Below are 12,323 nucleotides of genomic sequence, written 5' to 3'. Positions count from 1 at the left end.
GTTGTGTTTTTCCTAGGCATTTGTCCATTTTATCCAAGTTTCAAATTTATTAGCATCAAATTGTTCAATGTATTTATGTCTCCTTTTTCATTCCCAGCACGGTTTGTGCTTTCACTCCTCTCTTCGACATTCTCACCACAGACTATTCACCTAAAAAACAACTTCTGGCTTTGTTTATTTGTCCTCTCTTGTATCTTTGTTTTCTGTTTCATCAATTTCTGTTCTTACCTTTATTGTCTTCCTCCTACTCTCTTTGGGTTTATTTTATTGCTCTTTTCCTAACGCTCAAGTTACCCCACCTGGCTCATTAATTTTCAGCCTTTCTTATTCCCTGGAATTGGCATTTTTTACTACCAATTTCCCTTTATGTTCTGCTTTTACTACATCCAACTAGTCTCGATACGTAATATTCTAATTATTTCTCATTTAAAAAAATTTCATTATGGAAAAAAATTCCATTGTAATTCTCATTTATCAATTTTCCAGGAATTTTAAAAATTTGAGCTCTCTATATATACCGAGTCCACTTTAATAGGTACATGAAATTTTGTATCTTCTAGATAAATTGATCTTTTATTATTCTATGGCATTCTTCTTTGTCCAATACTGCTTTTTTATCTTAACGCTGAGTTTGCTGGCAATAATACCAACCCCTACGTTTCTTCAGGTTGGTATTAGTCTGTCGTGTCCTTTCCCATCCTTCTTTCACCCTCCACTTAGGTCTCTTACGAGCCTCCCAACAGTTGACTCTGGACTCAGTTGGACAAATCCTGTCTTCCACTGCCAAGTTCCGTCCGTTTGCCTCTGCCACAGGCCAGTGCTCAGAGCACACGTGAATGGCCTCGACTTGCCTGAGAAGACAGAGTTTGTCTCCCTGGACCCTCAACCCAGCCGCAGGCTGTGTCCACGGAAGCTTCCGCATCTCTCTCCTTCTCTCGGACCAGCCACCCCGGATGTTTCTGAGCTCTGCAGCTCCCCACCCCCTGCAAACCCTGCTGCCGTCATCCAGTGAACTTCTGCCCAGCGTCCACCTAGGCCGAAGAGCCCTCCCCCTGCAGCCTCTCCAGTGTCCGCACCTGGGCAGGGCCACCTGTGCTCACCCCCAAAGCCTGCCGGGCACCCCTTTCCTGACACTCGGTGTGGGCTTCTCAGCCCCAGGAGGGCGGGGACCACGTCTGCCCCACCCCTGCTGCGCCCCCACTGGGTACTCATTCGCAGCGACCCTACTGCGTGTGGGACAACTCCTGAAGGTAAAGGGGTAAGTGCTCCCAGAGCCCACGTGCGACCCGAGTGACTAATGGGCAGCCTCGGGTCAGCTCTTCACAAACCTCCTCACGTCTGGCCAGTGAGCTCCTCTCTGCCTAAGTGCCCGGGGCCCTGGGCGGGTTCCCCAAAGGGGCATCTGCAGGGTGGAGACACTGGCAGCCACTGCGCCCAGGGCCGTGAGGAGCGCTCAACCAGGCGGTCCACTAGAGAAGCCACACGGGGTGAGTGGACGGTGCAGTCACCGTGTTGCCCCATCTCGCCCTGGCAGGGCTGCCGCGCCACGAGGAGGCTCGTCTCCCGTGGGCATTTACCAGCCTATGTCTGACCCTCCCAAGGAGCCCACCTTCCCCAAGGGGGAGGGCTTGGATGTCGGGGGGACATCGGGGGCCTAGGAAAAGGGGGCCTGAAGGTCACTGTTCAGGAAAAAAACATTTGTTTATACATGTTCCTGAACACCTGGGGGGCTCCCCCACATCCCAAGAGCCTCCACAACCCCCACGACACCCCATCAGCCTCCAGGATGCCCCACGAGCCCGGATAACTGCCCACGAGACCCCAGGAGCCCCAGGAGCCCCCAGGACCTGGCCGAGCCCCCATGACTTCCGTGAGCACACACACCCGGTTCACTGGGGTCCCCCTGCCTGTGGAAGGCTGATGACTGGCAGCCCCTTCTCTAAGAGAAAGGGGAAAGGGAAGGATGTCGGGTCCCAGCGGACCCCGAGTGTCCGTTCAGGGTAAGGGGGGGAGGACGTAACAGGCTCCCCAGAGATTCGGCTTTTGGGGTCACACCTGCCACTGACGTGAAGCAGCACAGGCCCCAGGTGTGCGGCCGTCCAGCAGCCTTTTCAGTTCTGACCCAGAACCCCCTGGAGCCGCCTGCCTGGACTCTCAGGAGAAGTAAAAATGACCTTTTATATTGGCTAAACTTCCACCCCTCCTCACCCTCTAAAGGCAAAGAGAACAACACGGAGCTGATGCAGACGCGCCCCCATCCCAGCAGGAGCAAGTCACCCTTCTTTCTTTAAATGGCTGGGGGTGCAGCAGAGATTTGCATATCAGAGCCTTTTAGGGGTATTACAGGAGGTTAGTGGCTAACATGCACATACACACACCCCCTCCCCACACCCACCACCCCCACCGACCCCAGCACAACCCCCAAATCCATCTGTTTCGGCCCCCTGAGCTGCTCTCCCTGGGGCGGCTTCTACTTAACCAAATCAAGCAGGATTTGGTCGCCCACCTTTTTCTGTTCTTTCGTCTTCTCTTCCTCTCCCGATTTACTGTCTTTCCACAAGCTCCTTTCTCTACTGCAATCCTACATGCTCTGCCTCTGCCCCATACGCCCGTTCTAGATTCCTCTCTCCTCCCTGGGGAAGCAAGCGGGCTTCCACAGGAAACGCAGCTGTGACTCCTAGAAAAAGCAAGGGACGGGCACCGCTGCCCACCGCCAGCGTCCCTTAAGAACGTGCCTCACCGTCAGGGAGATGCCAGTCGAAACCACAGAAACCCCCTCACAGCCCCCGGACGGCGACCACTGAAACGGAAACGCCGGGCGCTGGTGAGGGTGCAGCGAGACGGGCAGCCTCGGGCACTGCCGCAGGAACGCAAAATGGTGCAGCCGCTTCCCAGAACGGTGGTTCCTTGGAAAGTTAAATACAGAACTACCCCGTGACCCAGGTATCCCGCTCCTAGGGGCACACCCCAGAGGGCGGAAAGCAAGGACTCGCACAGGTGTCTACACACCCATGTTCACCCAGCATAACCCACAACCGCCAAGGGATGGGATTAACCCAAGTGTCCATCAACAGACAAACAGATAAACAACATGTGGACTATACATACGACGGGACCCTGGTCACCCATAAAAAGGAATGAGGTCCCGATACCTGTGGTGACATCACATTGAGTGAAACAAGCCAGACAAAAACAACAGATACTGTATGATTACGCTTACATAAAATAACTAGAATATGCAGATCTGCAGAGCCAGGAGGTAGATTACAGGTTACCGGGGGCTGTGGGGAAGGGAAAGGGGGTTAATGCTTAATGGGTGCCGTTTCTGTTTGGGGTGATGGGAAGGTTTTGGTCATGGCCGGCAGTGACGGCAGAGCCACCTCGCGAATGTGATCACTGCCACTGGCTCGTACGCTTGGGAGGGGTTAAGATGGGAAAGTGGATGATGTACGTACGTTACCATAATTTTTTTTTCTCAAGGGAGACTAAAGGGACAACGACAAGTAAATGTAACACATGATCCTGCACTGGATCTAATCGTGGAGGAGGAAATGCCCAAAAGGACATTTATTGGGATGGCTGGAAAAATCGGACTGTGAGTTTCATGTCAGCATCACGTCTTGCACTTGATAGCTGCACCTGGGATGGCTGCGTGAGCGTCCTGGCTGTGGGAGAGCAGCACGTGTGCGCCCTGCTCTCGAAGGTCTAGTAGGCAGATGGTGGAGGCGGGTAGACAGGCAGGTAAATGACAGAGAGATGAGTGAGAGAGAGAAAGAGAACAAACATGGCAAAATGCTAATAGTTGGTAAATCTGGGTCATCTAGGTGGGGGTGTTGGAGTTCTATGTATTGTTTCTGCATTATTTTTGCAACTTCCCTGTAAGTTAGAAATTATTTCCAAATAAAAAATTAAAAATAAAAAAAGCAGCAGCGTGTGTGCCGTAAGCGTCTGTGGGCTGCGAAGGCCTCGGGGACGTGACAGGGGACGGTGGCTTCTCACTGATTCTCTGGTGCCCACCTGGGGAAAGTGAGGCTGGCTGCACGGGCTGGGCCACACGCCGAGCTCCCACAGCTGGCCTGGGCGGGAGGCTCCGGCCTGGGGCCCCAAGGACCTGGCCCAGGATTCCCAAGACCCACCAGAACCACCCGCTGCACCCGCCAAATGCAAACGGCAATTGGCACCCCCACCCTTAGAAATGGGGGGCCCCTCCACTCAGGTGAGGCTGCCCAGCAGACAGTGGAGGAGGGCAGGCCTCTGCCCCATAATGGCACCCCCAAACATTTGTCCCGACCGGGTCCTGGGAATGTGAATTCCTCTGGAAACAGGGACCTGAAGATGTGATTAGTTAAGACGTGGACAAACCGACCGAGGCTGAGCCCTGCGCCAACAGGGCTGGGGTCCTTAAAAGAGGGGACAGAGCTCTGTGGTGACAGGGGTGGAGGCTGGGGGAACCCCAAGGACAGCCGACTCCTGATGCGGGGCTGTGTTAGGGCAGCCCCGGGACACGGGACGGATGCCCGCGTGACCACCCAGCGTGGGGGCTCCAGGTCGGGGTGGGGCCGGGGCAGGGGCCTTACCGGGTTTTCCGTCCTGTTGATGCCGACCACAAAGACCAGCTGGGAGAAGAAAAGTGCCACGACGAGGCTCCTGTGGATGCTGTGCAGGTTGGAGCGCAGGGCGCGGACCAGAGCCAGGAGAACAAAGGCCACCAGCAGGGCCGCCAGGGACAGGGCCACGGCGGTGTAGGTGACGAGCTTCAGGGGCAGGACGTCCCCGTGCTGCGGGAGGTGGGGTGCAGGCGGAAGGTGAGCGCTGGAGCGTGCACAGAGCCCAGTTAGGTGGCCGCTCCTCAGCCGGGTAAAGCGGGCAGGAAACCACCGCCACCAAACCCGCCCGCTGCCCGGGGGGTGCCGCACCCGCCAACCCACTATTCGGAGCCAGGCGGAACCTCCCACAGGGACTCTCAACTGTACTCGGGGCAGAGTCTCCTGTGCTCGTGCAAAATGTGACGCCTGCCCGGGGCCTGGGAGCTGGGGACTGGGGGCGTTTAGAGAAAAACAAGCTCTGGTTCTCCAGGATCTTCTGTCAAGTGTCCCCTTGGCACAGACTTGGGTCCTGTGTCACGGGCTCCAGGGGGAGTGGGCCGGGGTGGGGGTCCCACTGTCCCTGGCCTGGGCTGGCCCCAAGCGTCTCCGGGGCCCTACCACGGTGGGTGGGGAGAGGTAGTCAGAGGTCTGGCCTCGGAGGGCCCCGGGACAGGGCAGCCTTTCACATCTACTGGGGTTTCCTTCTTCCTTCCTGCATTTCAGCTTCCTCAGCCCGAGTCCCACTCCTGGCACCACCCAGCTTCCACCCACAGGGTGACCCCAGATCCCTCCCAGGGGGGCAAAGACCACTGGGAAAGACGCTCCTCGGGCCACGGGGCTCCCTGCTGGGTGCTGCACCCACACAGCCACCACCCACTCTCACTGCCACCAGCCTACAGCCTTCACAGGGCAGATCGGACTGTGAGAACCAGGACAGACGCATGGGCCCCTGAAGCCAGGGAGCCCCAGGAGAGACCCCGGCCTGTGCTCCCAGGCCACAGCCCAGCCCCTGAAAGGAGGCAGCGGGAGATCACCCGCGGGCTCTTGGCTCCTGGAAGCAGCGTCCCGCGCCCGCCCCTGCCCAGCTGCCCACGCTGCACACTTCCGGCTCGCTAACGGGCACCGATGGACCAGCAGGGGCATGAGGACGGGCTGGCCTCCCAGGCTGCGTGAAATGCCAGAGGTTAAATGTTAGCCCCCTCTGTCTTTCAGGAGGGGGTGTGTGACAGTGAGGGGGGACGGTCCCTGTGCACAAGCCAGCACTTCGCTTTTCTTCAGGAAAATCTAAAGGAGACATAGAGATGGCGTCAGCTCGCACAGCCTGCTGAAAGCCCATTTTGCCACCAGGTCTCTATTTGAGGCGTTTCTTTTGGTTTGAGGTTAGGATCTTCCACTGGGATTTTTAATTTACAACCCGGGCTCTTTGGAAACCTGTTTAATGGGGTTTTCTTATGGAAATCCTAACCAACTCTGGCCCCTACTCCTTGAACGTGGTTTTTAATTGGTTGATTTGGATCATTCCAAGTGCTTAGAAGAAAACATAGGGTTGTTGAGAGGGTAGACTTGGGGGGTGTGGGTGGGGTGCAGGGTAAACTTCCACAGGAATTGGCCCGGATGCACCGGCCGGGTGGGCCGGGCTGCCCCGGGGGGCAGTGCCCACCTCGCGTCTGGAGACGTCCATGAGCACGGCGAAGCTGGCCACGCGGCCGCACTGGCAGGCGACGCGGCTCCGGCTCCTCCACAGCAGCTCGCAACCCTTGGCCGACCACCCCCCGGGCCCACCGGGACTGTGGAGAGAAGAAAGCTGGGGTGAGACGGGCTCCTCTGCGGCACGGACCCCTTCGCCAAGGCCCTGGGTCTCGAGGCCGTCCTGCCCCTGCTGGACCCCGCAGGAAGGAGACAGTTGCAGGCATGGTCATCCGTTGGCACAGAAGGTGGGGGCCCATGGGGACCCCGTTCTCCGGCGTGCCTTGGCCATCACCCCAGCATGCCTTGACGAGCCCCACTGCCGGCCAGACTGTGGGAACAACCTCCCCGTCCCTTTTGTGGTGGGTGAGGGCTTTTAACGAGCATCCCGGGCTTTGGGTTTTGTGTGTCACACGACAGTAAAATGTAAACGGGAAGGTCCACCCCACGTCCCTTTTGTGGGAAGCACCAGCAGGTTAGGATGGGGCCTGAAGGCTCCTTTGGAGTCTGGATGAGTTAGGAAATAATCTCACGCCTCTCATGCTTTCATCTTCAGGTTGCAAAATGCTTTATGGGAGCTGCTGGAAGCAGGGCTCTGTTATTACTGGGGACTGACGGACGGAAAGCCCCGAGGACCACGCGGCTGTGAGCTGTGTCCACTCCCGCAGAGAACCCTGGGGAACTCCACAGCCTCCCCAAGCCTCAGCTCTCCAGACTGTGCAATGGGGTGTGAGCGTTAAGGCGTGTTTGCCAAGACCTTTAGGAGCCGTGCACAGTAAGTACAGCCCAAAGCGGAGAGCAGGTCATGAATGCTAATTGCCAGGGACCGAGGCCAGGGAGAGAGCCATGCCCAGTGGCCCCGGGCCCGGGTGCCCGACAGATGCTAGCCCTGCCCTTGTCATAAAAGCATTTCCTTCAGCCCCTCTCTTTTAAGCTGAGCATCTATTATACTCCAGACACAGAGGCGGTTGCTCATTAACGAGAAAAAAAAAACAAAGAATGGTGCAATCTCTTTGCCAACCAGACGAGCTAGGCCATGTGACACCGAGAGGCCGCCACTCGCTCGCCCAGGTGCCAGCACCCAGCCCGGGCCTGGCAGGGCCCCACTTGATGTGTGCTCGTGAAAGGGAGCGGAGCTGGGATTTTAGGGAATGCACGTGCCTTCACGGAATTTGCAGATGCAAACCTTCCACCCCAGCTCAAGCATGGTGGGGTACGGGGTGCTCAGGCCGACTCCCTGAATCAGGGACAGTGAACCCCCTTTTCTAACATCCTCTATGGTGGGAAGAGGCACAGTGGGTCCCTTCTGCTAAGAACTGGGCTCTTGGCTTCGTTTGGAAGCTCCTTGCCAACCAGCGCCAAGCGGGAAAGCAGCCAAGAGACCCCACCACCCCGTAGCTACCCACTCACCAGCTCTGTTCGCTTTTCTAGTAAAACAGAGACAGCAGCCCTGGAAACGCACAGCAGAGGAAAAGTGAGCTCCTCGTAGAAAGAGACGAAGGCAGACAAGCCCACCGCTCCACCGAACCCCGCAGCTAAACACCAGACCTCAGCCCAAACCCCAAATGCTGGCTTTTGGCCAACAGAAGATACCATGCCCTGAATCTGAAATCTCACTGGTGGGTAAAAATCACTCACATTCTTGTCAAACTACAGAAAGCCGTTTCCTTTACCCAATGCTACAACGTTCAGCTCTGTGCACCAGTTTACATCCCTGACGATCTATTGGACAGAACTTTGATTCTACAACCGGAATGGGCTGAATGAGCTCCGCCAAAGATGGGGTGGCCTCGGCAAGTTAAAAAGTGCCCTGAGATGGGCGCCCGCTGGGTATGGGGCCCCCGTATCTGAGAGTGGCCTGTGGGGAGGAGGCAGGCTCCACGCCAGCCCCAGCTGCTGTGTCACAGGAGTCCTGCAGGGATGGCCCATGGGCCTTCCTCAGTGTGCATGCGTGTACACACGTGAACACGTCTCTGCGTGCACATGCATGTCTCCGTGTGCACTTGCACACATCTCTGTGTGTGTGTGCAAGTATGTTTGTGCATGTGTGCATGTCTTGGTGTTTCTTATGCACATGTGTGTGCACATGCCTTTGTGGGTCTGTGTTTGCATGTGTGCATAGATTTGCATGTGTGTGTGTGCGTGTGCAGGGGAGACACTGCTTCCACCAAGAGCAGAACTGGAGGGCTGCAAGGGGCCAAGGGCCATGGAAGGACGTCTCCGCGGGCCACATGGTGGCCTCAGCATCTGGGCCCTCCTGTGGCCACGCCGAGTCCCGGGGCCCGAGGGGCTGCCTGGCTTCTGTGTCCATCTCACCTGAAGGAATGGTTCCAGAACACGCAGACGGGCTTGGTGCGCTCCTCGGTCTCCAGCAGGGCCGACTCCACCAGGACGGGCCTCCCCAGGGGGCTCAGGAGAGGGACCCCCTCACTGTACACCGCCGCGCTCACCACTGCCGTGTTGATGACTGGCCAGCTGGGCAACCTGCAGGCACCAAGCGAGAGCAGAGGGGCAGCGCCTCAGGCGTGTCCATTCAGGCCCACACGTCGACGACACGAGCACACGGCACGGGCGTCTCCCTGTGAGCAGCCGAGAGCGTGGAGGGCCGGGGGCCACACTCAGTCCTCACCCAGGCACCTTCCCCGATGGAGGGGCCGGGGAGCCACTCTGGGCCCAAGGTGGAGCTTAGAGAATTTTAATTAAAGAGAAGGCACGTGCAAAGGCCTGTGACCCAACAGCAGAAACTCCGAAGACCCTTTTCCGTCCGCTAAAGGGAACCTTGTGAGGTGAGTCACGGCTCACGGTGGAGTAACATTCAGCCTCTGAGAACGACGTGGGGACTGAGATCCCAGGGGGCAGGTAGAAGGTGACGCTCAGGTTAGAAAAGTGCCTCCTGGACAAGCGTCCGCCTCCGGTCTGGGCTGTGGGGCTCCCGTGGGGCGACTCGGGTTTTCCGGCCAGTGCTGACAGCCGCCCTTCCCGCAGTCCTGGGTGCTTGGCTGCGGTGTCCCGCTCAGCGCAGACGGCACGGGGCACGCACCGGGGGACGGGGCTCTGCCAAGGCGGAGGTGGTTTCCCGGGGTCCGGGGCTGGAGGACGCCAGTGGAGGGTGGTGGGGGAGGACCAGGAAGGGGGCGACACGGGCGGGAGGGGCCGGGCGAGGGGCCGGCGGGCACCTGGCCTTACCTGAGGCTGCGCCGATCGGGGTCGTAGTTCTCGGGCAGCAGCTGCCCGAGGGTCCGGTAGATGAGGACTAGTGCCACAGCGGACTGTCCGGGGTCACCAGGGTGTCGCCGCTGCCGTCCGACGGGGGTCTCCGCCTCAACCCCGGGCCCTGGGCGCTCCGTCTGCGGGGAAGCCCTCTGGCTGGCCGGTCTCCCCACAGGGCCTTCTGCAACAGACCTGGAGTGTGAGGGCAGGGGCCGGCACCCCAGAGCCCCCCAAGTCCCCTACCCTGAACCCTCACGCCTGGCAGGGGCTGCCCGAGCCCCTTGGTTCCGTGAGGGTGTGGGAGGCACGAGGGTCCTACTTGCTGCACGCGGCGTGGTGCCCTCTCGCTCCTGCTCACAGACGTGTTATAAACCGTGCAGGACGTGGAGATGCAGAGTGTGCAAGCGCTTCAGGGTTATACATATCTTGGGGCGCACGTACTTAGACTTCCTGCCACTAAGGCATGCTGTGGTGGGTGCAGAGACCCCGATTTAAAGCTGATATCCCAGTGAGGCTGACGGGGTTACAGGTGGGGTTGGGGACTTCGGCCCTCTGACCCTTGAGGTGGCAGAGACGGGGCAGGTGGTTGTCACACGGGTTTGCTTGGTGGGCACACGTAAGCCCCTCTGTGTGTGCCCCGAGGCTGTCTGGTGACGTCCACCCCCTGGTCTGAGGACACCTCCCCCCTTGCTTCTCTGTTAACCTGCAGGAGGGTCACCCGGCCACGAGGCTCCCCCATTCTCAACCACTGACAAGATGCTCCCGGGCTGTGACTCGTCTAGCACAGCAGGCACCTTCTGGAAGCATCTGATGGAAACAGGGTTGCCAAGGAGAGGAGGGGCTGTGCCAGGGTCAGGTGCCGGGGCAGGGGTGGGGGGCTCCCGCTCTCCGCCTTGGGGTGGGAACGTTCCACACTGAAGGCCGCAGCTCAGCGCAGCCACCAGCGCACCCCGCGGCCTGTCCCACAGGAGAGTCTGCGCCTTGGCGGGGGGCTCCCACCACCTCACCCTCCCCACCCTGCCCGGGCACCCACGTGTGGTGGGGAACACTGCCTCCAGGGTTGGGGAGGGTGAAGGTCAGTGAGCTGACCCCGGGTGTGGGGGCCCCCGCTGTCCCACACTGAGCCGGCTACAAGGCGCCCCTGCCAGCTCCACTTGCTTGGGGACCAGCCCCCCAACTGAGCTCTGTCGCAGCTGTCCCGGGGAGGGTCGCTCCGGGCGGGAAGGCAGCAGGCAGGCCAGCGGGTTTCCGGAGTGAGACGGTCGGGTGCCCCCCGGGGCCGCGTGAGCTCCCCAGATTCCCCCTGCCCCAGGTGCTCCCCGGGGGCCAGCCCCCTCCAGGCTGGGCTGGGTCTTCTCCCAGACGTAACTATCATCACGCATCGTGTGCATTTACAAGTCCTCCACGCCTATAAAACCTTGGAAAGGGAGAACCCCATAAAGAGGCACCCCCAAATCCCCTGAGGGGCTCTGGAGCCTGGCCCTGCTGCACTCATTCTAATTGCTTCTCCCAGCTATTGCCGGGGTCCCTCTGGCCGGTGCTGCCTCATCTCCCAGCAGGACGGTGGCCTCCTCAGCTCCAGCGAGGCCCTGGGCAGTCCCGGGCACACGCGGCCACTCAGCGAGCATCTCACACACTCCAGGACACCCCCAAACGGCAGGGAGAGGATCTTCCCCTCCTTCGTGCTCGCGCCAACAAATCCTGGGTCTCTTCCACGATCCCACTGATTCATCACTTCCCCAACTGGCCGATCATCCAGCAACGACGCACCCAAGGGGGCCCCTTGGCCCATCCCAGCCCCAAGGGCCTTGCCCAGGAGAACGGGAAGCCCTGGTGCAGCTCAGAGCGGAGACGTGAGCCTGTGGGAGGGCACTTTACCCACACTGGGCGGAAAGGGCTGGCCAGTCCCCCAGGGGGACCAAGGGTGGGGACACCGGCCTGGCGAGCCTGAGGGGGGCAGGTGGCGGGTGGAGGGACACTGCCGTCCTGGAGTCTGTGAGCCCCCGGGCTCTGGGGAGGAGGAAGGTGGGAATTCTGGGGCGGGGAGACAAGCAGCAGCGGGGTGTGGGCCAGGGGGCCCGGGGGCCGTGGCTGCTCCGACCCTACACCTCCCGGGAGCTCGTTGACCCGATGTGGCGCTTCGTGCTGCCACGTGGTGAGTCGGATGTCTGGGGACCAGCAGAGTGGGGAGAAGGTCCAAGAAGGCCAGGGGCGGGGGCTTCTCAGTCTAAATGAACTCGGCAGCACTCGACAGTGGACAGTGTGCCAGCTGGGGCATTTCAGGGGTTAACCACCACCTGTTGAATGAAACGCCCTTTATGGGGTGAGGGGAGCTGCGGCCAGACGTGGCCATCCCCAGCAGAACACGGAAGCACATTCCAGAAGCTCCTTCCAGCAGGATCTCCTAAAGCAAACTCCGTTCCCACACGTCCGTCTAGGACAGACTGACGACTCAGTGGCAATTTCAGAACAGGCGCCAATAATTCCACAGAGCCTCTTCCAGGGGAAGACACGGAGGCCCGTATAACCCCGCACCCCGGAGGGTGGCTGGGGCCACAGGCACACACAAAGCACGCGGCTGGAAACCCAAATTATCGATCCAATACGAAACACAGTTTGTAAGGTGGGGCCTGTGTCAGGCTTGGGCTTTCATCCGAGTAAAACTCTCTTTAGAAGTTCCCACTTAAGTCACCTGAAATAATATTCACATACCTTGACAAACCTATTTTACCAAAAAGTTTCTGATTTTAAAATGTTCTTTTTGGAACATTTATGTTTTTAATCGCTATTATTTTGAGAAATTTTTGGTAGCTGCAGTGGACCTACAAAATGCTTAAGAAT

General features: G+C 58.9%; 1 protein-coding gene across 1 annotated transcript in view; it reads right to left on the bottom strand.

Moving 5' to 3' along the window:
* Positions 1–12,323, bottom strand: part of CELSR1 (cadherin EGF LAG seven-pass G-type receptor 1) — a 155,836-nt gene that overhangs the window by 20,563 nt on the left and 122,950 nt on the right. The window contains exons 16-22 of the mRNA XM_037847325.1: positions 11,361–11,650; positions 10,572–10,693; positions 10,277–10,439; positions 9,459–9,721; positions 8,589–8,756; positions 6,247–6,373; positions 4,578–4,778 (exon numbers count right to left, since the gene is read on the bottom strand). Coding sequence (XP_037703253.1) covers positions 4,578–4,778; positions 6,247–6,373; positions 8,589–8,756; positions 9,459–9,721; positions 10,277–10,439; positions 10,572–10,693; positions 11,361–11,650 — 1,334 coding nt within the window. The remainder of the gene's footprint in view (positions 1–4,577; positions 4,779–6,246; positions 6,374–8,588; positions 8,757–9,458; positions 9,722–10,276; positions 10,440–10,571; positions 10,694–11,360; positions 11,651–12,323) is intronic.

The sequence above is a fragment of the Choloepus didactylus genome, chromosome 8 (assembly GCF_015220235.1).
Source record: "Choloepus didactylus isolate mChoDid1 chromosome 8, mChoDid1.pri, whole genome shotgun sequence".
Lineage (NCBI taxonomy): Eukaryota > Metazoa > Chordata > Mammalia > Pilosa > Megalonychidae > Choloepus > Choloepus didactylus.
The sequence above is the reverse complement of the archived record's forward strand: the minus strand, read 5'-3'. Positions and strand labels throughout refer to the sequence as shown.